The sequence below is a fragment of the Caloenas nicobarica genome, chromosome 4 (assembly GCF_036013445.1).
Source record: "Caloenas nicobarica isolate bCalNic1 chromosome 4, bCalNic1.hap1, whole genome shotgun sequence".
In the NCBI taxonomy this organism is placed as follows: domain Eukaryota; kingdom Metazoa; phylum Chordata; class Aves; order Columbiformes; family Columbidae; genus Caloenas; species Caloenas nicobarica.
The window spans coordinates 34,886,052-34,912,117 of record NC_088248.1 but is presented as its reverse complement, the minus strand read 5'-3'; the positions used below and the strand labels follow the sequence as shown (position 1 = coordinate 34,912,117).

At 39.0% G+C, this 26,066-nt stretch overlaps 1 protein-coding gene across 1 annotated transcript in view; it reads left to right on the top strand.

Moving 5' to 3' along the window:
- Window positions 1–11,273: 11,273 nt before the first annotated feature.
- PDGFC (platelet derived growth factor C) overlaps window positions 11,274–26,066 on the top strand; it is a 132,288-nt gene continuing 117,495 nt past the window's right edge. Inside the window, exon 1 of the mRNA XM_065634071.1 lies at window positions 11,274–11,798. Coding sequence (XP_065490143.1) covers window positions 11,681–11,798 — 118 coding nt within the window. The 5' untranslated portion in view covers window positions 11,274–11,680. The remainder of the gene's footprint in view (window positions 11,799–26,066) is intronic.

Genomic DNA, 26,066 nt, shown 5'->3' with positions numbered 1-26,066 from the left:
ACTACAAATTTAATTTGCCACAGGACGTGATGTGGCAATGACTATGTTATATCCCATACCCATTAAGATGGAACTATAATCACTTGCTTTTCCCAGTTTTACAAAACTCCTCTCTTAGTCCAAGCTTTACCAATAATTAACATAAATATGGAAATACCCTTGAGGCAAGTTTCTTGGGTTGTGTGCAAGTCAGTGAGACCTGCTTCCTTAGATGGGTATTTTTAGTAGTTGCTGCTTACCAGCCTCCTTGGGAGATGCTGTGTTAATACAGACTTTTCCATAACTGCAAAAGCATTTATTTTTCTGCTGATGTGAATATCAGGAGAATCTAGTAGGCTAGAATTTTACATTTTGCAGCACAATTTAGATGACAGTAAACTAAGCTTATGTCGAATGTTCAAAACGTATGATTCTAAAATTCTATTAGCAGAGCACCTTGTAGGAAACTCTAATCTAGAGCCAAACAAGTCAGTTACACAGACTAACAGGTACAGCCCTAAGAGCACAACACTCTTCCCTGGTGAACTGCCTCAGTGGATGAATGGGTTCCATCTCAAGAGAAGTGCTGGGTTGACCCAATTCTGTCATTCCTAGAATTTTAGATATCTTAGCATAATGCTTCAAAATCCCATGTTGATGACATTTGTTCCAAATAAGCTGTTACCTCACCACACAGTGCTGCCACATACCGAGTGGCACTGTGGGCTGCCCCACAATGGTGCTGTCGTTGTCATCTTCAAATTGAGGGTCCAGAGGAAACTGTTGCATGGAGGTATATGATTAGGCTGGATTTAAGGTGAGCTGGACCAGATGAAAAAACTGAGGCTATCTGAGAGGACTGATACCTCCTGAAGGCAGAATGCAGCACTGCGAAGATATACAAGCTGACGCCCTAAAAGTAGCACAGCCAAGCTAGTACAACTTTGCATGCAAATAGGTTAGCCCTTGGTTAATCCCCATAGTGATTTCTCCGGAGTGAAATTTCCATTCTGCTTTCATTTTTGCAGCTGTTTCAGCAGTTCTTAGTGAATATATGTCAGATGTCACTTGGTGGTTCTTGCACTTCACTCACTTCACTTTCTGTCCTGATATCCCTGATATACCAGGGATGAGTGATGAGTGACTACAGAAAAGGGAATGTGTTGCTGGAAGGTTTTTTGGATTTTTTTTTAAATTTTTTCTTCTGGATGTTGCAACCTGTAACAAGTTCACATCTGCAAAGTGAGGCATGAATGTTTATTTTATATACTGAATACGTGACAGAGTCTCAAGCTTATGAATATCCAAAATATTATGTAGTTTATTATATTGCTTATTTTCTTTGAATGGTGCCATTACAGGTTAGAACCAGATTTAATAACCTTGAAAACCAAAATTATATTTTTAGCAGCTATAAACATTGTTCTATGAGCATATTTACATAAAATAACTCGTAATAGTGCCCTAAGCTATTAATGCACTTCGTCCTGAAAAAAAAAAAAAAAATCACTCACTATTAGGAAAAAACCCTACAAATCAAAGCTAACAACCTTGGAAGAAGAAGTGGAACAGGTTTGCAAAAAGCATTTAGGTTTTTCCACTGTTTCAACATGAAGCAGCTATTCTTAATACCATAATATTCACATAAGAATTAAGTGACACAACAAATCTGACTTCAGTCTAGCAACTGCATTAGCTGTTTTGAATTAGTCTGTGCAATTAATAAAATTTTTCTCATCTATTCAATTAGCTTTAATCTCTAAAGGTTACTTAAAGACATATATTAGTCGCAACTAAAATTGCAGCTGTTAAAAGCACATTTAGAATGACTGGGTACTTGTAGTACAAGGATGTTTGAGTGCCCATGGTTTGCCAGAAGAAAGAGCATGATGACTGAATGATCTTCTTTCAGTGGCTAGAGTGGTTGTAATTCGGTTGAATTGCCCTCACAAACAGCTCTCCCAGAAATATGAGGATCTAAGTGCTGGAAGAATAAATACGGTCCATGCTTATAAAACTGGTAGAGGAGATTGAGAATGAAGTAAAAATAATAATGAGTCTCTACTGGAAAACCAGCACTGATTTCTCTTTCCATCAGGAGAATTCTGCCGCACTATAGCATTTACACTGGGATAAAATGGATAGTCTACTAGCAGTTCTCAGCTGTCTTTACCAAAGTAAAATTCCTACTGCTTTAATAATATAGAAGACATTAATGGAAATCCTATTACTATAATCACTTGTTAAATCTTACCACATACAAAACTTTTGTTCCTGAAATATACAAAATATAACTAGTATATATGACAAAATATTTTTTGTAGGTAGCAATAAGTAAAAAACCACACGGTTAATAAGAAGATGGATGAAAAAAGGACAGAAATGTGCGAGTCCTGAACAGAAGATACAAACTGGACAACAAAAAAGGCAATAACTCAGCTTCTGTAGTTTTACACCACACTCAAAATCATCATTCTGCTTTAGCATGACTTAGTTGGTAATGACCAGGTGTGGTGCTGAAAATAGAGCCTTCATTATTTTCTCCATCAAAAAAAAGGCAAAATCCATTCATTAGGCTGTAAACAGGACATTTAAACTGAATGCAGAGAACCTACTGTTGAACTATCTTTCTCATTAATTTCCAATTACATGAAGGACTGAGCACTCTTTCTAGCTTTGTTTTCGATTTTTTAATTAATATAATGGAATTAACATTACTCAGTTCAGTGGTTCACAGGATTGAGCAGAAATGTGCTGAGCTACAGAGGATCGAGTCGTATTTGCTTTACTTAGGCATGAACAGGCTTACTCATTCTATGTGTGTGATAGGATTCCTCGTGCAGAAGAGTTTTTGGGCTCTCATCCAGTGCTGTAGTGGGCAGGCTTAGGAATCTGATCCTACAAATCCATTTAGATTAGCACCTTTTGTGTAGATAAGAACTATTATCTCAAAACTGGTTTACACTTTTGAAATATGTCCTTGTAATAACATTCATATTTTGCATTTATTAAGGGCTTCTTTGGGTCCACCCCTGTTCACACAATTTATTCTGGGCATTGCTGATGTGCTTTCTGAATGGGAGGCTAATCCTGTGAGGTGCTGAGTTCCACCCAAAAAGATGCTGACAACTTCAGCATCCTTCAGCTCCTGGTTAAATTGCGGGCTATTGACAGTAACCAGCTTGCTGCAAGAGCACTAGGGAATGACAGTGTCACTGTTTACGTCTACAAATCCACTCTAAATACTTAACTAGACATAGATTATTTTCTAAGGAGAAAATAGTATTTTTTAAAAAAATTCGAACTGTAATGGAGTGGTAGTCTTTTCAAAATGGATTGTGACAGGGGACAACATATAACAATATCAGAAACATATTATGAAATAAGTACTTCAAAAACCTACTGTCAACCTGAAAACATTTTATGGGATGATCTGTGATCCAGATGGTAGTGAAGCTGAAGTTATTTTTTCATGGTGCTGTGGGAATGAGATACTGTGATTTGATGCCAGGGTTTGATCAATAAAGAAAAATGTTGGCAATACTTTGGAATATTGTGCATTCTTAACAGGATGACGTGAACTCTGGTGATTAATGGAGGGATAGCTTTGAAGAATTACTGGAAAAAGCTTTAAAATTATTTTCCTTTGTAGTATATTTCCATTCGGTGAATTGGCAAGGAAATAACAATGAGAATTTACTGGTATGAATAATGTATCATTCGTACATTCTTTATACTCTTGTCCAACTGGCAGTCCTTCATGCTCTTCAATTTAAACTTTTCTGCAGCATTACCTGGATTTCCAGATATAAAAATGAATGTATGATTTGAAATATTAATACTAAAGTAGGCTTTTGTCCATGATGTTCTGCAGTGTAGCTAGTGCATATCTAAGTAAAAAAATAACTGCTCCTTTGTATCTCAGATTATTCTGATATATCTATAATCTGCAGAAGTTCTACCTATATTTATGTAGGAAAGGGTATAAGGACTTTGGTGGAATTGAGCTCCTAAGCCCTTACCAATAGCATTTATTGTCATTAAAAAAATCTCTGTAGAATCTCTACCTGCTTTTGAAACATATTAATGAATAAAGGGATTAAATGAGATCTGTTTAAAAATTCAAAAAATATTAGAACTGTCACCACTACTAAGGTGACCTGACATTTTAAAAGACTTTTCCTATTTCTGACTTTGGAAAAATGTGCTTCTATAGATGATGCCAAGCCTAGCCTGGGCTGAATCGTTAGCATACATTCTCTCGAGCTGACTCTATGCAATGTGAAACAGGGAAGCTCTTCATTCAGAGGTAGAGAGATGATGTCAATAAAGAGCTGTACGTACAGTAGATTAAAATAAGAGAGATCTGGGGAAAATGTCATAATTGATGGGGCAGACAAGACGGTGGGTATGCTTATGTTAGGGCTTTAGTTTGGATGAGAAAGACACCTTTTAAAACAGATCTCTTACCATTCATTATGTCATAGTTTTCTGTCAGAATGGGAACTTTCTTATGGAAGTATACTGAAAGATCTCCTCCAGCACATCCATAATGCAGATGCTGAGTCTGTAGCACAAGCTAATTCACTCCTCCAGCCTGTGTTGAACAAATCAGTGTAATAAAAGCCGGAGTAAAGTTGTGGGAAAATCTCATTCTGTGAGATGATAATGTGAAAATGTTTGCCATGGTAAGTAAACCTGGACTGGAAACTGACGGGAAGTAAGACAGGGTAAAGTATAAAGAGGAGACAAATCTGAGTGCTAGGGAGTATCAGAGGACCAGTTATGGAGGCAAGGAGGTGGATTAGGAAAGCTAGCACATAAATTAAGTGTGGAGAGATAAGATTAGGCCAAGACTTAAATTAAGTAATTAGTGCAGTAGAAGTGGTAACTGTTTAATTGAGAATGGTGAAAGGGATGAGGTGAAAGAGGGGAAGACTAGGGAAGAGACAGGATGGGAAAATGAGAGGAAATGTCATGTGGTAGGTCAGGGTTAGGGAGGACAGATACTCCATACCTAATAGAAGCACATTTGCTCCAGTGCCTCATCAGTCTTATGTGGTTGTGTCTGCTCTTCAGTTCCCGATTGCTCCTCTATTCCTGTTAGATTTTTGACATTCCTCTATCCTATGAACTTGCTTGCAATATCTTTGTAGATATTTAGATATTTTCATTAACCAATTGAGCTGTAATCACAGTTTAGCCTGAAGACAATGCTCTTTGGGAGCTGTTGCTGTCAATATGATTCCTGTTCTCTTCTGCTGAATTTGAACTTAAACAAAAGCTCATGGCTATTTAATTGTCTCAGCATTATTCCTGCTCTGTGTGAACTGGAATACCACAAAACTAAAGCTGAAGTGCCACAGCTATATAAAAATCTAGTTCAATTAAACACACTCATGAACCAAAGCTCTTAGTATCAATAATATTCTTTAGTAAACATAAAATACCTGTGACATCATAGTAAATCAAGAAATGTTTTTTTTTTACTTCAGACTCAAGAAATGTAAACATTCCACTCAAACAGTTAATGTGACTGATCTTAATATATCTATTTCATATACGGCCTGCATTCAGACTGTTAACTGCTAGTTACGTTGCAAATATTGGTAGTGAAATTATGCTCCTATCCCATAAATACCTTCAGCTGAGCTTCATTTATCTGAAGACCAGCTTCAAAGCCATAGAATATTAATATATAAATAGCTTAGAAATATTTCAGTATGAAAATGAAAAAACATAATCTCGTAATACTGTAAGTGGTTACCAGTGTATGAAATAATCTATTTATATCTATATGTGTTTTGAATAATACAGTTTAGCCTTAATTTTGCTGAATCTGGATAAACTATCCAACTTTCTAACTATGTGATAAATACTATTTTTTGGTATAGCAGTGGTTAGTAATGCTTGGAAATAGTAAGCAAAATTTGTATTCAGATTGCCAACCTGTGCCTCGCAGTGCTCAGTGAAAGGGAGACAGGCAGAAAGACCAAATTCAATAGTTATTCATAATTCAATAGTTATTTACAGCTGACATAAAGACATGCCATCTTCAGTTGTGATCATGACAGGATTTCATGCATGCTGACAGAAGACATTATTGATCAATAATCGATGTCATCTGATTAAAAAGCAGTCAGAAAGCTTATCTGGCTTCTGACATAGAAAAAGTCATTGCACTCATAGTCATAAGTAAGCAAACATTCATGCGTGCCTGAGCAAGTTTGTCATGTGGGCACAGTCCTTCATGAACCTCCTCAAGTATGTTCTTAAGAGCAAACGGTGTTTGGATATTGAGGGGATCTGAATTGGGGTGTAAGTATTAGAGACCATAGGAGTGTTCTACTCTGAAAGCATGCAGAAGAAAGTGAGTATCTTGTGAGAGTACCTACACACCCAGAACACTCCTATGTACCCCAGGGGAAAATGCCGACTTCAAGACTGGCTCCTGCCACCCTTTCAGGCCTCAGTCCATGTTTCAGTTCGGCAAACATGGTACAAGGCCTAAGTGACTTAGCTATGTTCCACTTTTTTTGAGTTGACTTTGGAAGCCCATCAAGAACCAAATGAGCTAGCAGGTGCCAGAAGTGGGTAGCGTTCTTCTAAATAGTTTGGGAGACCTCTAGTGGGCCTCCTTCTTCACCTCCTGTTGTAGGTCTCGCAGCCTACCTAAAGGAAAGTTGTAATGGCATGTTGCTTGGACTATATACATGTATATAGTTGATAAAATAACTGGAATTATTAAATGTGACTGCTCTAAAGCAATGCTTCTACATGGTAATCACACAAAAATACAATAACTACTTTGGTTCTCGAATGTTTGAGTCAATTTGAAAAACGATTGCTTCAGCTCCACAATGCTGAGCAGAACATCATTGGTATGCTTAGAAGTCTGTGTTCAAATGCTTATCTTTAGGTGTATTTCTAAGTCTCAAGTCTCATTTTAGGATTTGCAAAATAGAAATGGCACTTCATTTAGAGCTGCAATCCAAGTGACCAAAGCATGTTCAGAGCTCCTTCTTGTCTGAGCAGTCCACACTGTATAAGCACCAACACAACTGAAGCCTCTTTGGACTTCACTCTTTTTCTTCATTATATTTTTGAATGTAACACAGAAACAGGACCACAAATATTCAACTTGTTTACCAATTCAGTGGGAATGAAAAATAAGGCTGAAATACTAAAATATAGTGCTACCTCAGTTACAGGAGTACTTTCTAATGCAGGAATAATTTTCTGTGTAATTCCATATGCAGCATCTTCACCTAACATTAGTAAGATTAGAAGAGCCATGTTTGTTTGTACAAATATCTCTTTTTCTACTGCTCGGTGATCAAGAGAGCAGAATATCCTATTGTTGCTTTTCTAAAAGATGATTAGTGTTTCTACTGCAATTTCTGTTTTCATATTTATCACTCATCCATAAAAGATTTTTTACAAACATAACATTCAAGAACTGTTTAAGACTTCTTCGCACAATTGAAAATAACTCCATGATGTGAACGTAAGCATTTAAACCTCAACCCTGTTACAGCAACAACCGATTAATATGTAACTACACTGAAATCAAGAGAACCTTGCACAAAAGCAGACAGCTATCTGTGTGTCTGGATGAGCAGATTTTTATTAGTTTTAAATTACATGCTAAGATTTGCAAAATACTTTTTTTTTTTCTTTAGCGTGATCTCACAAGGCCCAAACAGATACATTCAGAATATACAGGAATATACAAGTGCATATGCATTAAATCCATCCCCCTTCCCCCATTCATAACAGGAAGTGAAACAAGCTTTTCTTTTTCTCAGTTGAGATCTCCTGGTGTTAATTCAGACCATAAAGGGCAGTCTGTGAACACCTATGCATCTTGCCAACTCCAGCCCATTTGCACAAGTGACTGTGGGGAATCTTTGTTCTTGTAAAGTGGTGGAGGGACATGGGGTGGAGTGTGAGTAAACCATCCACCTCTGTCAGTGCTGTGATGATGTTATTTTGACATGGTATGTTATTTTGACATTTTTTGTTGGTGTAAGTGAAGTTTGTGAAGATCGTGTGGTGAGTGTATGTTTTAATGATAACTCTTTAAGTTAACAATAATCACAGAGAAAGCCTTTTCCTTTCAAGGATACTTAAAGTTCAGGATTACAAAGGCTATACACCATAGCAGAAAGTCTCTGGCATCCTAACAGGCCAAATTTCCATTGCCTTCTCTGGTGGCTAGGTCTCAATAACATTTCTGCAACTGGTGCAAAACAAATTCCTGTGGGATCATCCAGATAATTTGGATTTTATCCAAGTATAAGAAGAAATGCTTCAAAAAGTTATAAATGAGGGTGATGAAAAAGTGTCATAAAACAATTTGAAAACCTGTCAAATCAGCATGGCTATTCTACGTAGCAAAGTCTGTGTCTCAAACTATTTGAAGACAGCAATTGATGGAGAAATGTCTCTTGCCATGTTTAAATGAAAAATACTCAATACACAGTTTACAAAACCTTGGGGGGAAAAAAGTCTTTGATGCACCTTCAAAAAGACTACATAGTGTAAACTGAGTATTTGTGAGAAAAGATATGACATGGTGACCGATACAAAAGACGAAGACTGAAGTGCAATTCTCAGCATGGAGAAGAATTGGGAATACACACCTTTTGTTGTTCAAAATATTTATTATGGATGTAGAAAAGAATGTGAACATTGTGGTAGCAAAACACAGATGAGTCTTAACAATATTCAGAGAAATTCATACTGGGCACTGGGGTCACCAGAACTCTTAGATGCATCAACATTGTGGTCCCAAGTGAAATTCATTATCAGCAATGTGATGTACGCTGGCAGGAATGATCTGAACTACACATTAATTAGTTCATCATAATTATCTAACCATTCAGAATATTTTTAATGTCAGTACTTCTGTGGATCATTGCATGAGTAGGTCCAATAAAAAGACAAAGACATGCAAGAGATATACTATAAAAAATAAAATGTTCTGTCTTCACGATATATGTTAAGATTAGGCCTTCACTTGGACTATCATGTTCTTGTTGTCCCACCTCAAACAAAACAACAAAAATAGATGTGACTCTGAAAAGCTTAGAGGTACAGAGGTATTCAGATGAAAAATGTAGTAAAAATGCCTAGCTGGGAAAGGATATGATTGAGCTATAACATAGAAAATGAACACGGTAGAGAAGTTAAATAATTTATATTTACCTATTTTCATAATTCAAACACATACATATACCTGATGAAACTGGAGAGGAATAACATTAAAAATAAATAGATGGTGATAAATGCATTAATTTCAGAGAAGATTGGATGTTTACAAGGATAGGGATTACCAAACACAATATTTTGGGTGGGATTTACAACAAAAAGCATTTTTGAAAAGAAGTAGGCCTTAATGATTAAAAATGTATACTAATCTTTAACAATAGGAGGTTTAGAATGAAAGTTTCCTCCCCAGGCAGTGTTATTCCATATTCATCCACTATGTGGGTTCTTGCATTTTCCTTTGAGAAGTCAGAGCCAGGATGCCAGATGAAACACTGGTCTGATACAGCCTAGATTTTCAAAGCTATGGGAGACATCAGATGCTTTACTTTTCATGTATACAGTGTTGAGACACTAGTTCCGTGTTTTCCAGAGGGAACTTGTCGGCAGTTTCCCAAAATACAAAGAAACTCACGAAATCCTCAGGCAGCGAAGGTTAAGTTACAGTGCAACACTTCATTTATTTGTTTAAAAAAAAAAAACCACCCCTCTGCTTGTAATCATCAAGGTAGAAGACCCAGAAAGCAGTACATGTTATTTTTATATTCCATTTTAAAACAGCAACAGTGAAGACTGAAAATTAATGATTAATAACAGTAACAATAATAAAACTAACTACATAGTCTGCTTTGTGCAGTGCATTACTTTCTTCAGACTCTGTAAGGGAAGGGTTGCTATTTACGGTATGCTCCAAGTCTGCCTTTCAGAAGAAAGCCCAGCTTGGCTGGACAGCTTTCAGTTGCTACTAGAAATATGTCACTTATTAGGAACAGAGGGAATGTTTATCACTGTCTCAAGGGTTACTTTGGCTGCAGCAAAGAAACAGCTCAGTTATATAATGGAAAGAGCTGGGTCAAAGGAGAAGAAATGTATGCAGTGTGTGCTCAAGACTCCAGCAGTGCAGGCTCAGTTTTTCTCTTGTGTATCTTGCACAGACAGTGAGTGAGACCATGGCTGCACAGGTCTTCCCATCTTTCCTCCATACACCCTTAATAAACACTGCCAAAACTTCTCAGTTGAGAGAAAAGATTTGTCTTTCCTATTGCTTCTCTTGCCCTCCCAGTATCTACTTAGCGTTCAGTCCTGTTACCCAGACCCATCACATAGTCGGTGTTGGTGCCCTCTTCCAAGCAAACTGGAAACTCCAGCTCTAGCAGAGAAGCCTGAACTCAGCATCATCTTAATGGGTGCTGAATACCATCAGTCCTTTTAGTCCTCATCGGCGTTAATGGTGGGATTGTCCACCCGTAAATTCAGTTTTGATTTCTGGAGAAACAGCAAAAAGAAACCCGATGCTGCCTGCTTCACGGATACCACCTCCCTGAGTACAGCGCAAGCATTTCAGCTAGAGAGGGACAGTTGTGAAAAGTTGAACCCGTTTCCATCAGCTTATGTAAATGGTAGATGTCTCATTTCAGGGTGGTCGAACCAGCAAGTTCCGTCAAAAGAAAAATAATCTGCATCCAGAGTATTTTTGAACGCTTCTCTCTGTGTTTTAGTTCCCGGTATCGAGCATCCAATTTTCAAACGCGAACTCAGTTACCGTAATAACAACCCAGCACCGTCTCAACCTAATTAGCACACACACAAATTGGCTCCGGACCACGGTCACCTCGGTTCCTCACCGGGGGCGGTGGCGGGAGCCCCCTTCGTGAGGCCCCAGCCCCCCGCCGCCCCAGCACCTGTTGCGCCGCCACTTGGCCGTGAGAGAACGGGCAGCGGCCGAGGCCGCCCCGCTCGACTCCTTCCCAACCGACAACTTCCCGGGGCGTAAACGCCGCGCCAGGTGCCGCCCTCGCCGTGAAGAGGCGGCGGGCGGGCGGGCGGGAGCTGAGGGACGCGGGCCCGAGCTGGCAGCGCGGCTGCCGAGGGCGAGGAAGGTATTTCTGTGGGAGCGCGGCCGGCCCGCCCGCCAGCCGCCTGCCCGCCCCGCCGGCCCGCCCGCCCCTCCGCCCTCCCCCGCCCCGCCGCTGGTTGCCGGCTGACAGGTGCGCGCTCCTCCGCGGCAGCAGCGGCCCCGCTCGCCCCCGCCTCTCCCGGCCCCTCTGCCTGCCCCGCGCCCTCACCAGCCCCGGCTCCTGCGGCCCCCGCCCGGCGCAGCCCCGGATTGTTTAGTCCTTGGGAAGCTGGTCTGGGTCCAGATTTTGCTTTGATCCTTTTTATTTTTTTTATTTTTTTTTTTTTTTAAGAGAGAGAGAAAAAAAAAAAGCCAAAGAAAAACAAAACCTGGAGACACAGAAAAGGGCTCTAGGAAAAAGTTTTGGATGGGATTATGTGGAAACTACCCTGCAATTCTCTGCTGCCAGAGCAGGCTCAGTGCTGCCTTCTCCCCAGCGGCGCAGCCCGCGCCGGGCGCTGCTGAGAGACGCCCGGGCCTCGGTGCCGCGCCGCCAGTGCCTGCAGTGCCGGAGCCCCTCGCCCCGCCGGCCCAATGCTCCTCCTCGGGCTGCTCCTGCTGACATCTGCCCTGGCTGGCCGGAGGCAGGGGGCCGCCGCCGAGTCCGACCTCAGCAGCAAGTTCGCCTTCTCCGGCGCCAAGGAGCAGAACGGTAAGGCGCAGCAGCTCCGCCGCGCAGCCCCGGGGCAGGGCGGGGGCGGGCGCCCGGCCGGCGCGGAGCGGTGCGGAGCGGAGCGGAACTCGCCCGCCCGCCCGCGGGGCTGCCCGGCGCCGCGGAGCGAGCGCGGCCGCGGGTGGGGGGAGCTCCGTGGCCGGGCCGGGGTGAGCGGGGCTCGGCAGCCGGGTGTTTGCCCGCCGCCGTCAGGGGAGCGCTGTGGGTAAAAGGGCAGCGGCCGGGGGGAGCCCGGAGCCGGCGCGGGGGCTGCCTTGTCTGCGGTCGGAGGTGCAAAATTCCACCAACCCCCTCCCCCAAAAAACCAAAACAAAACGACCCGCGCACCTTTGTACCCCAAATGCTTCGCTCTTGGGGTGGTGGGGGGGAGGGTTGTGTCTGTGCGTGAATGAGTGGTATTTTGCACAGGCTGGAAGCGAACTAATCCTGCCTAGGAAATGGGAATTACTTTCAACTTTCAAGTGTACCTGAAATGTTTAGAAAACTCTCAAATGCAAGTTCCCCTGGGCTGGAGCTGCGCAGAGCTGGAGAAAGGCTCCTTTCATACAGCAAGGGCAGCTTCGGGGTGTGTAATTTGCTTAGCCTCTGAACTCCATATGATTTACATTATTCAGATTTTTAAGTGCCTTTCCTCTTGATCTGTTATTATGAAGTCATTTTAAAGAATCTTTTGCAAACTGAAACGTTACATGCTGCACAAAACCACACTTAATGCAGAATATCTAAAATTAAGGCTGTTAGTATACATTCATGGCAACCTCGGTGCTTAATGTACGAGGGGAGTGTGAAAAGTTTAGTCCTTGGCATGTCAGCTAGAACGAGTTTTCTCCCTGGGCAAAAACCAACACTTTTTTTGGCCAAGCTGGGAGCTCTCAAAAGTCTCTGAACTGCATGAAATAAAGCAGAAACGCAGATTCGAGGCTAATTCAGTTCTCTCAACTTTGAACTTGCAACTCCTCAGATAAAAGTATTCTACATCATATCTTTTAATAGAAAGCAAAGTTTCAGAGACCTCTGCAAGTGCTCTGTGAATGGATAGAAAGGGCATGCAATGCACTGGTGAATTTAGCAGGGAGAGATGAATGCTGCTGTGGCCTGCTGATGTGATGATACACGGCACCTGCAAACTGCCGGGGCTGCTGATGAAAGAGCAGCATGGGGATCAATCTCTAATCGGAGCAACTGTGAAGGCTAGAGGAAAGTGATCAAAAGACTCGGAGACTCGGCTATTCTGACAGGAAACTAATCAGACTTTGTGCCCAGTTCAGGAAATTATCTGCTCTGTGTGAGGAAAGAAACCACTCACTTTCTGCCCCCTCCCAGTTTACCTGGCATTTAAGGTTTTAGGGCACCACTTTGTGACAAAATGGACCTGGTGCTAATATGCTAAACTCTCATGCTGTTACGCTGCCTTCTGTTAAATTTGCATGGTGTGCTTATGAAGCACGTCAACACACAGAGAATTACCATTGCTTTGCTTTAAATCTGTCAGGACTGGAAAGAAACCTGCTATGCTGCCAATCTGCCCTGAGAGGTTTGTTACAGGATAATACAGCTGGGCTGTGAAAGACCAACAGCATCCAACAATGGGAGCACAACAATAGAGTAGAAAAGGTAGACCATAAGGCATAGAAGCAAAACTGGTGTAAATAGGTAAATGTGACACCACACACTAGATTCTATTCACATATATCAGAAATGTAGCTGCTTAGGTCAAGCTTCAACTGGTTTGCAATGCCATTTGGCATGCTCTAAGATACGGTCACTACATCTTAGAACAAATGCAAAGCCAGGATGTTTTTTTCTTTTTTAAGTGCGCTGAAACTGTATTCTGTGATAGTTTATGCTTACAACAGTCCAGGTTCTTCTTGTAGCTTACTTGAAGTTTGCTTTCTAGTTGTTCAGTTCCAAACCTTATTTTAAAAATTAGCACAGGTTTAGGTATAGCTGAGTACCAACCCTTGATTTTTCTTAACTGATTTTAATTATTTGGGGGATCAGTAACACTGGTAAAACCAGTTCTTACTTGATTTAATTAGAGTGATTTTTACACTCTGCTGCAATCTAAAGATTGTATAGCTTTTAGCTAGAGGCAGGTTAAAACTCCCTGGAGTATGAGAATGAGATATTGCTGTTCACATGCCAAATAACCCTTGGTCAGGAGAGAGGGAGATTTTGCACTCATGCAGTCTACAAATAAAAATTCTGTCCTCTACTTGTAAAACTGCTAAGTGGCCAAGAAGTTTTGCACTAGAATGGATTACAGTGTTACTCAACTGTGCATGCGGGTGCTGTAGCTATTGCTTCAAGGTGATACTGAAGATGTCTATGACTAGTTATTAAATCAGTGGGATTACTTGTATTACAAAGGTAAGCATGTGCTTAAGGATTATTTTTTTCATAATTGTTATTTATTTATTAGCTAAGTGATTATTAACTTCAAAATTACAACTTGACTTAATTTATTTACTAAATGGAGACATAAGAAGTTCTCTTGTTTCTGCTGCACAGCAAGTGTCGTTTTAGGTGGCAATTGCCTAGTGTAAATATTTCTTCGTAATTGTAAATTACATATTCTTAGAACACGGTATTTTGCTGCTGCCCCCCAGGAATTCAGTGTGATGATTGTGGTGGGGCCAGTGTAGCTCCATTTGAAATAACTTAAAAACTACCTCCTTGTTTGTATTTGCCCTCCATTATAGTCAGATTTTTCTCTAAGAACAGGTTTTATTTGTAAACTGTGCTTGACAGTAAAGGGTTTTATATGATTTCCTTGAATGACTCGTATTTAATGTTTTTATTTGTAATTCAGCTGAGTAAATATTCATCTGAAGGATCAAATAAGTTTATGCAACGATTTTTCAGAAACTGAAGTAGCAGTAAATGGTGCGTATAGTGATGGCTCCCATTTATCTGGATGGATTTCCTTTCTACAGTTCTTCGTCATGTTGAAAAATAGATTATGCTTTGAAGGGTTTTTCATACTTAGGTGGCTTTATCAGTTCTCTTATGGCTGTCAGATATCTTTATTACCATTTTTCCGTATTGAAGAAAAGAGTCAAGAAAAATTGATCACTCAGTTTCTTTCGAGGAACAAAACTCTCGCTTATTGAATTTGATTACTTGGATGGTTTACTTATTTCTTCTTTCTATTATATTTCTTGCTACTTTTCCTACTTTTGACTGCTGTTTTTATATACTATCTTCATCCTGCTTCTGTAGTTTCAGCAGCATCTGAGGGACCTGTTGATGACTGAGTGATGTGAATGACTTAATTCTGATGACTTAACCCTGGTGGTCTGAGTGCACCTGCTTATGTCATATTAGTTTAATCTAGATTTGACTACAACATGAGATGGCAGGAGAATCTAAGTTCTGTTTTCTTGGCTGTCTTAAGACAAGATGTGATAAATGCTGAAGTAATTTTGCTAAGCTATCAGCTGTTTTGATTTCTGTGAGAAATATGAGGATGGCTTTATAGAAAATATTGTAAAAACTACTAACAGGTGCCATGAGCAATGAAGTGTATAGCTTATGTGGCACGTACATTTAAAATGCAGTAATGGATGGCTTCAGAAGGCCAAGAAACAGGTCAGTTAGCAACTCATCAGGACCAAGTAGTTAGAAATATTATTTTTCCTGCAGTCAGTTTCAAGTGTGAATGAACAGCAGTAAATAGAGTTGCTGAAGTAAATCTTATAAAACCAAAGCACTTATTTAATTTCTGTCAGTCCTGCAGCACAGGTAATGTACCAGTTAAGATCTATCTTTTGATAGACCACAAGTTCTTCTAAGTTGTGGGGGTTTTGTTTTGTTGGGATTTTTTTGTTTTGTTTTTCCTTCCCTTGCATGAATAGAAACTCTTAGTAATAAGTTTCACTAACTGATCAGAATATATTTCTTAAATCTTCTGAAACAGGCAAGATTTATGTCACTAAAAACAAACAAAAAACCCCTCACAATAAACAAACAAAACCAAACAAACAAAACCAACAAAGTTTGAGACTCATGTATCTCAGGGCATCCTTGGGAAAAGCTGGTGGATGCGACTGGTACCGAGTGAGTAGCTGCAGTGCCAGAGGCCTATGCCAGGCCTCCTCACAACCAGCCGGAAGATTTCCTGGTTCCTGTATCTCCAAAGGGAGCTTCCAGCTTTTTCAGGGACAGGAACACCATCACAATGTAGAGTTTCTGATTAAGTTCATTTAATTCAGGCTGAAACACCCAAAAGGAGGTGTGGATGTCCAAGTGATGCAGCTCATCGAATCCTTGCAGATGGGACGTCCCTGCTTTTGCTTGAGTGCAGTCATTTGACTGCAAAATTCTCTCTTATAAACCAAGGTACGTTAAAGCAGTGGGAATCGGCACCACCTCTGCTGACTCTGGTTGAATTAATCTGTGCCAGTACAGTCTGCTGACTACTGCTGGATAGCAGAAATTTTCTTCATTTTGAGAAGATAAGGAAGTATAAAATATGAGCATGTGTCATCTAAAGGGAAACTTGACAGCGATGCAATTTTTCTCAAGTTTAATCTATTTCTGTTTAGTCCAAGACTTGTTTTGAAATGCTTTCAAGCCCTTTTTCTGGAGAACAGAGAATTGCATGACATTCTTTTTTGCCTTTAAGCAAAAGACCGTGGCAAATTAGAGTTCTTCTTCAGCACCCCAATAAATTGCAGTGGAAGAAAGTTTTAAAAACTGTTTTTTTGCCTTTGTAGTTGACTGCTGGCATATTGTCTGCTACTGAGCAGAGTGCTGCTTGGGATTTCTCCTTAGTCCTGCTGCTTCTCTCAGTGTCTTCTGTTAGGTAAAAGTAAGGGTTTTAAAAGCACAGATCACTTGCTACTTGTCCCCAGTATGTAGGCATTCCAACCTTCCTGGATCTTTGTTAAGTATCTTGAATGGAATTTAAGGGAAAAACATGCAAAAATCTTATTTTTGCAGTAACTAGTCCTTATTAGATTTTAAGATCAGACTTCAAAGCTATATGTCATGTTGTTTGGGGATTTTTAGGTTTTTTTTTTTTTCATTTAGATACAGGATTTTATAACGGAGAAGAAGCACAGGGTATACCTTGAGACACTGACAGCTACACTACAGAAGGGCTTATGTTGAACTTTGTTTTCACGTGAACATTATGTCTGTTATATCTTATAATTTTATCCAAACCCTTTGAATCTAATTATTACATAGTCAACATGTAATAGCAAAGTACTGTTTTGCATCCTACAGCAGTGGTTGTGCATTATAGCAGAGTGGTTTTGGGGGTTTTTATTGCTGTTGGGTAGTTGCTGCTTTTGGTTTTTGCTGTGTCTGGCAGCTCCTGATTACTAGAAAGAGGATGCGCTGTGCAAGCCCACTTCCCTTGGCTAGAAATGAGCCTCTTCAATTGCTTTACAGATAGCTCTTGGCTTTACCAGAGAGCTGTACCTTTGCTTTTCAGTCACAAAGTGCATGTCATGGAAAATACACTTCCTGGCATGTGAGTGTAGGAATTGGCCTGTACATAAATAGTCTTTTAGCAGAAACCTGTGGGACTTAGAAAAAGTTACACAACAGAACATGAATAGAGCTAACACATAGAAATGCAGTTATTATAGTAGCACTTAGCTATCTGTATGAGTGCTTAGTTGTTTTGGAGTTTCTGAGAAATTAATTGTACATTAAGACTTACTCAGGCCTGTCATTCCCTTTAGGGGAGAACTTTTACAGCTTGCGTTTGAATGTGAAATGTTTTTATTCAAGTAGGTGAGTGAAAATGTATAATGTGCTACTGTAAAGCTAAAATACAAAGTTATGTTTTCCAGAGGCTTTGTTATATTGTAGGATGTTATTTTAAGGTGGTAATGCCAGGGAAATTTATTCGTGCCTCCATCTGTAGACATCCTAGCTTTAAGATTCATCTCTTTTCTGATCTTTTCGATGTCCCTCTACCGAAAGTTTATAAACATATACCCAGGATTGCATTGGGTTATTTGTGCTCAATTTCGTGATCCTACAGAATGCTAAATAGGTGGGGTTTTTTTTTTTTTGTTGGTTGGTTGGTTGTTTGGGGATTTTGGGGGGCTTTTTGTGGGTTTTTTTAATGAGAAGGTACTCCATCTTAGGGAGCACATGTACAGTAGCACCTCTACGGGTTTTCATAACCCGATCAGTTTCTACAGAAGTTGATCAGCTGGGTGAGACAAGGCAGGGGTGTATAGACCAATATGGAGAAAGTCTGATACACAGAGAGTATAAGAGCTATTACAAAATTAATGTAAATGAGAGAACTCAACTAATTACTTGTCTCCTGCAGGCCTTCTGTGTTAGGGTCAGCAAGACCTGTCTTTCTTCTGAATTCAATTAGTTCTATTCCAAGTACTCCACCTTTGTTAAGCATGCCCGCAATTTTGGACTTTGACATTCACTGTGCATTGGCATGACCGTACATTTGCACTGGGCTCATGGACTCCTTGCCTTCTTGTCGCTGTGATTCCTCTGAAGTCCTGCGAGAGTGTGCCACCTCTCAGCTTGTGTCCGTGTGCTTTTACCTCTACCAACTGGACTGCCAGGTGAGCTGGCTACAGCTCAGGTTGAAAGAACTCATCAGCTGTTTAGTTCAGTCTCTTTGAGCTGTTAGATTATTATTTCCCTGTGTGGCTATTCTCATTCGAGGTGGACTAATTTGAGACTATACAGATTAACTCTGCGGTGAATATGTTCACGGGGTTAGTTGCCGCTTGCTTTTTTTTTTCTCCCCACTCTTACTGTCATTTTCATGTGCAGGTGTTTGGGACTGGGGAAAGACAATATGAGTTAACGTCCCATGTACTGCAGTCCAACACGATACAGGCAGAAACAGCATTTGCACCTGATATGAGGAAATGTTCAAAGGTTGTTTACTGTGTAGTGGCATCCTTTTATACTAGTGAGAATGGGAAAGTTGCAGGGCAGTAACCAGTAACACCTTTTTTTCAGTGATAATGTGCCTTTTTGTGAATTAATCCTCATAAATTATTCATTAATCTTGTGCTTTACGGTAAATTCATTCAAGGTATTGTTATAAACACAGCTGCTTTAAGGACATTCTTCTAGGGTAAAGTGCAACTCTTCCTCTACTCCCCAAAAGCCCCAAACACTGAAATTTCTCCTTGAGTTTGTTAAAACTGATTATTAACTGTATTAAAACAGTACGCAGGGGTGTCTCAGTTTGATCGCGGTTGTACTGATTTCTTTACATGAAGTGTGAGGTATGCACTGGTTCTGAATAAAGTCAGAGGGAGGACCAGGCGGTGGCAGGGAGGCAGATGCTTCCCTCTGGTCTCACACCTTGCCAGCCCTGTGGCTGGAAGTAGAAACCTTTGCTTTGAAATTTTTAGCACTCTGTTTTCTAGATGGAGAGTGGTGTTAGTTGGGTAACTCCCTTTTTACATTCCCTAGGAAACTACTGTTTTCCTGAAGGAAAGCGAGGGAGGTCTCCCAAGCTTTCAGCAGATCTCTGGCATAGGTGGTGATAACTTTCAGTGCTGGATTTAAACTCCCTTGTTGCTTTTGCGTGGCTTTTCTTGAAATATTAAGTCTGTTTCAGAAAAAAAAAAAAAAAAAAAAAAAAACAAAACAAAGAATGGCTTGGGAAGAGGAAAAAATGCTCCTTGTGTTTCCTGTACATTTAATTTCTTTTTGAATTGCTTTAGCTTTAATATTCTTATTATGTATTGGCAATAAATTATGTAAGGAGGCGGGGAGGCAGAGGTTAGATGCTGCAGTTGTTAGGGAATTGGTCCTGTAATCTGATAAATGGGCTTCGAACTAGGTTCAGGCAGCACAAGGTAAAGGAGTGGTGCCCTTTTTGTAGTTTTGATATTCTACATCTTTAAACCATTACTCAGTTTGGCACGTATCAGCAAAGTCATGATTTTCTGCGAAGGAAAAGTGCAGGTGTAAAATACCAGGGAGTGTTATATTTGAAGAGTAGTTTACTCTGGAAAATGATCTTGGAGACACTTTTACCACACCTTCCACATCAATCCATAGCTGTTAATCTCCCTATGGAATTTTTAAAGCATAATTTGTTTAAAAGCACATGAAATGGGAAAATTACTGTGCTGGAAGAGATTTGTGAAATAATGAATAATATTCCTTGGTTTAACTACCTTTAACTGTAGCCTTTTCCAGAAAGTTCAGTTGTCCAGTCCTTTATTAAACTCTTATTAGGAGAGCTTTGTTAGATAAACCATTGCATGATAGCAACTAAAGTATCTGAAAAGTGTGTTTGTTTTGGTGGGTGGTTGTTGTTGTTTGTTTTTTTAATATGTGTGTGTGTGTTTTGTTTGGTTTGGTTTTTTTGTTGTTGTTGTTTTAGTTTGGTTGTGGGTTTGTTTGTTTGTTTCATTTTATTTTTAAACTATTATTCTTTTTTTCCTTGGTGCACTTCACTGTGTAACCGTTTGACCGCCTTCTCATTTGTGCAAACCAATCAGAGGCACAAGTCCTAGGGGTTCCATGTTCCTCCTCTGATTGACAGGAAACCAGCACTCATATTATACAATTAAAAAAGACATATGGTGCAGGAAATTATTTTGCTGTGTGTGAAGGTATGGCATTTCCAAACTGAAAGTGTTATTCTGACTGTTTCACCGGTAGTGGTGAGTTAAATGAGACCACTTCCATCTGCAAAGAGTCTGTTTCACTTGCTTGTGGTTCTGGGGCTCATTCAAATGCTCTAAAACAAAATAAAAGGAATGGATGTAATAACTTCTTTATGGAAAAGTCATAAAAAGCTACAGTGCCGTGTAAACAAATTGGGTAATTTACAAGATGTTTACGTGGTGGATATTCAGTACAAATCCAAAGGTGTGGATTAGGCTTTACGGTCATCTTGGCTGAATTTTGCCCTCAACAAGACTTTCTTTTTCTGCCAGAATGGCTTTGACACTACGGATGACAAATTCTTAGGAACAATGTTTTCAAACAGTTTAGTGCATTCAGAGTAAAGCCAAGTAACATCAGAACAATTCAGTAGTATAATTTGAGCTTTTCGAGGTGAATGAGGGACCTTTCTTGATCCTCCTGGTTACACAGTAAAGCTGTAATGGAACTTTGTAGCTTTCCCAGGGAAAATAAACTAAAAGTTTCCTTCTGGATTCAAACATGCCTGAGCTAATTACAAAGCAACCGTTTTGGCTCCTTGCTCTGTTGTTATAAATAGGTTTGCAGAGAACAGCAGCAACTCTGATCCAAGTTCAACTGCGCTTCTCACAGAAAATTATACCAGACCAAATTGAAGCATTGAACATTATATCTACAGTGCGTCAGCTCACAACATCCTTGTGACTCATTTCATCATTTGTCAGACAGTACTGAAAAAGTGGAATGTTAAATTTTGCATGCTACAATACATTCTGCAGGGTTATTTATATGCTCCGATGTAAAAGCAAACTTGCGTATGGACAACTCTCTCAAGTTTGAGGAAGGGCCATTGGTGCTGGCTACTATGGGGTGCTGTCTTTCTCATGAGATGTGTTTGCTCAGCTCTGGTATTATCAGTGCAACTTCAACTACCTTTCATAACCTCATGCACTAAAACCTGCAGATCTTTTCAGAATGAAGATGACTACTCAGTGCAAGTTTGGAGTTAGTTGTAATTAACTGTACACGGGTGAAGCTACCTATTTGTGTATGCAGCACTAAATAATGAGACATTGACTCATCTTTTAGATGCTTGATACTGTGTCTGTGAAAAAATAGTTGTAATTTGGGAAGTGTATATGTGTGATTATACAGTATTTGAAGTCCTTCAGAAAGTGATTCAAATGAATGTCACATTGTATATTGTAGATTGTAAAAGGTTTGTATTTATGTTATTGGCAGTTTGTGTTTTAAAAATACAGTTTTAAGAGGTGGGCTGTCTTAATGTCTCAAGGCTTCAGTGTCTTACTACTTAGTGTGTCTGTTGTTACGCAGGGAGATGCTGGCCTGCAAAAATTTCTATTGCTTGTATAACTATAGTGGACCTCAAAGTGAAGTAAAGGCTTATAATTGAAAGCTAACAAGTAATGGCTCCAAAACAAACATGCTTTCTAGACGAGGAGATGAAACTGTTGTATATGACCTTACCTAAATGCTACTTTTAAAAATATGGCTAAGGATTCTTGTTGGGCCTACTTTCTTCTCTTTGTGTAATTCAAAAATACCCAGCCCTCAGGAGCACTGCAAATTTATAGTCAGACTAAAGACTAAAATCTGAAATACTCTAAAGATTTCTAAGCACTGACTTTATTTCTCATAGTGATTGCTGGTATAGGAATTCACAAAGTACTTATCTCTAGTGGTTATGCAATGTTGTAGTTATTTTGTCTCAAGTGGAGGTTGAATTTGTGACAAACAATATCTTTACCTCTAAGGGTCTTTGCCAGTGGAGTCTTTCAGCAATCTGTGCCTATTCTCGTAAGATCCTTTATAAAGATTGGCATAAGATGTTGAGAACAGCCATCTTTTTGGTTTCTTTATTGGGGATCTTTATTTTACAACTGTTCTTAGTACTTGCAAGAAGTAGTATGTGTGTGGGCATCGTAGGCTGAGCCCAAATAGGGCTGGCAGACAATTTTTGAGTTCATTAACTTTCACCTCAGGAGAGACCACTGAGATCATCTTCGATCTTACCTAACACCTCAAGAGTGCCATCCCTTGGTAAAGTGAGTGTTCCAGTAAAGAGAGCTCTGTTACTTAAATATCCACATGATTTGCAAAGTTATCTTACTGCTTATGGGGGAAAAGCTGGTTTTGTATAGTTGTCAAGTTGAAATATAAACATGTTTCTAAAGCATATGCTTGCCTTATCAGCAAGAATCTTGCAAAACTCTGGTCTCATTAGTCAAGATGCATGAAACAGTTATGATAGGTTTCCATATTGTTACTGCTTTTAATGTAATTATGTTACCAAAATTTGGACTTGGTTAGTTCTTTGCATTAGAGAAAGAAACCGATGATGTTCCTGTGGTAAACCTAATGCCATCTTAGTTTTACAGGATCTGTAGCATCTCTTTGAGATTAAGTTTGGGAATCTGCAGCGTTATCATTAAGAATACTGTTTCAGGGTTGGACCAATGCCCTTCCTTAAAACTGGTTTCTCTTATTGAAAAAAAAAAAAAAAAAAATCAACCTCCAAATCTTGTTAATTCTTCTGATTCATCTGACACAGTTTAAAGTACTTCACCGTAGAATGGAGGCTTAGTTTTCTTATGGACAATTTTAACAGCACAACATTCATTTCTAACAGCAGTTGCTTAATAGATGGTCTTTAAAATTACTCAAATTTATAGTTATATGCACTTGTATGTAGTTTATTCTGACATTTTTATTTATGTGAAAGCTAATGTATTTTTGTTCTAATTCTGTTTATTGAGGTAGCTTCTTGGGTTAGTTTGATTTGTTCAGATTTTTTCACTTTCAGGAAGTACTCAGTAATATTTATGTTCAGAATTTGCATTTCAGATAAGAATATATTCTCTGCAGTTGTTTAAAAAGAAAGATTCTCATGTTTGGAGTTGGCTTGGACAAGCAGTGGTGAACATTGGAGCTAAAACTATTTAGACAGTATTACAAGTGGGTTAGCAGTTTGCTAAAGAGGTCCCCAAACGTTCAATAAATGAAATAGTGTATAGATTAAATAGCAGTCTTGCATGCACATATGAAGATCAACTAATGCTAGGTAACATGGCAAATAATATTTACATTTCACTTTCATTCTCTCAGGTTTGGGAAGAAAGGACTCTTCCTCGCTCTTCTACGTATCAGCTGTTATTACTTAAATTTAATTCCAGGTGACATGGGCTGTTGAACCTGCAGATCATTGCCCAAAGTGCAGCTTGGATGTGGCTGATATGCTCTGCAGAGGGATAATATCTCATCTGTGTGGCTGCAGCTGGTTCACTCCATCTGTTTTTGGAATGTGCATCTGCACCCAGAGGTTGCTACTGAGTATGGAATAGAGTAGCTATTGATTTCTGAGTCCCGTCACCCTAGCCTATTTTCAGGATCTTAGAAGACAATTCTGGAATATGCTTTTTTAATTATTATTTTATTTTTTTAAAATAAATGGTTTTATAAATGAATCGCAGCACCTTTATATATATATAATCACCTCTACTACATTCCTTGGCTGGCTTAAGACTTCAAGGACAGATAGAATAGAATGATGTTAGTTTTTAGTCATGAGTAGCTGGTTTTTTCAGTTATATTTGCTTATTTCCATCATCATTTTTCAGGATATTCAGTGCTTTGAATCTTGAAGTCTACCCTAAAAGATATTTTGTAAACTACTTAATATTTGTGGTAATAAATTAAATTTAGTTAACTCCTGCCCCTGCTTTAGTCAAATCCTTAATATAAAGGCAGTTCTAAAATTGTTGCTTACTACAATGCAGACTGTTCTATGTACTTGCAATTATTGTATTTACTGTTTCATTAAGTGTGAATGCTTCCGTATAAATAATGTGTTACTAGCTGACTAGCTCTAATCCCTAAACTTCTCACTGACAGTACTTTGGAGAGGTGTAAAAGGTGCAAAGATATATTGAGGAGTTGTTCACTAAGGTACTCAAAAACTTTTCTCTGTGTATGAGGAATTCCACTGAAGTTGAGAAGTGATTGGATCTCATCACTAGGAAAAAATTACATGATGCACATTTGCAAGATCAAGCCATTGTCATTAATTCAAAGCCTGGAAAAAGGAAACATCTAGCAAGATGACTCATTTTTGAGAATTTTGATTATGTCCATAAAATATGATATTAAGTTCAGCAATTGTGTTCATGTTTGCTATGGTGATTGTGCCTGTCTAGCCATAAAAATCATTTACTGCATGTGAATTGCTTTCTTATCTGAAAAAATAGAAATTAATTATGGTTGAACTGTAATTAAGTTTATTTATGGAAGGTGGTAGTTGAAAGATAAAAGCTAATCATACTTTCATATTTCAAGTGTTATTTTCTTTTATAGTTCTCTTTCATTCAGTACCTTTCCTAAGATGAGGAATCCAAGCTGTATGTAGATCAACAGGACTTCTACCCCATTTACAGGAAAAAATTGATGGAGAGATATGGAAATCTATGCTGTTAAGAGTTTAAAAATAATTTGGTAAGAACTGTAACAAAAAAATGTTTCTGCCTTTATGCTAAAGTAGAAATGGTCTTTTCCACAATTGATAGAATAGCTGAACAATGTTGCATGTATTATAACATAAAGAAGTGTTGGACCTTGAGAGGTAAAGACAGAAATGTAAAAAGGAAATCAATGTTGAAAGCCATCTATAGGAAAAAAACAAAAAGATGTTAGCAGTGAACTATACTGCACAGAAACTGTTTTTCTGTGTGTCTTCTTTCTTTCTGTAATACTGTGCTGGAGCTCTTTTATTCAGCCTTGTAATGTAGTTGAATTTTTCTGCATACTGTTGTGCATGGTTATCTTAAGTCTCCTAGATAGATAGCACCTGATTTTTACATGATGTAAAGGTATTGAAAAGGGGGGGTTGGAAGATTTTTCACTGTAACAATCAGGACATGATGCTGTAAACCGCAAAGACTGAAATCTAGTTTTCATAAACATTGCAATATACTGGCTTGGTTTGTCCTTCTACAGCATGACAGAGCTCTTTTTGAGGCGCCATTGCTCAAAATATAGGATGGTGAGTGGTGCTGGTTGTTCAAACAGGTGGGTCTTTGTTGTAATTCAATTAAACTTCTGATAGGCAAACTTCTAATGTCTCATTAACTATGTCCTGAGGCTGGCTTATTACAAAGCGGTATTGGTAAGTCATTGGCTTTGTTATTAGTCCATAATCATCAATGCAAATGGAGGTTTACTTTTTCAGAGAAAGATGTGAATACTGTGCTGTTTTATCTCTCATTTCACGTTAATCAGAGTTCATATCCAAGGAATTAAAAAAGAAATCAATACTTTCGGCTGTGATAGTTTTTAATGCTAAAACATTCTTCAGTGTCATTTAAGCACTTATATGTCTGATGATGTTCAGATAAAAGCAGCAGATTCTTAGGCTTTTTATCAGTATTGGATTCTCAACATAAGCAATCTCTATTTTTATCCGCTTTCTCCTTATGCACCAAAATCAAAATATCAGAGACAGTCTTTCAAATTTCTTGTCTTTTGTGTGGCTAGTTAGTGTGGCTTTACAAGAGAGCTTTGTATCAATAATTTTCATTACTTTAAATAAGAGTAAATGATAATACTTTTAAAAATGAAGATCAA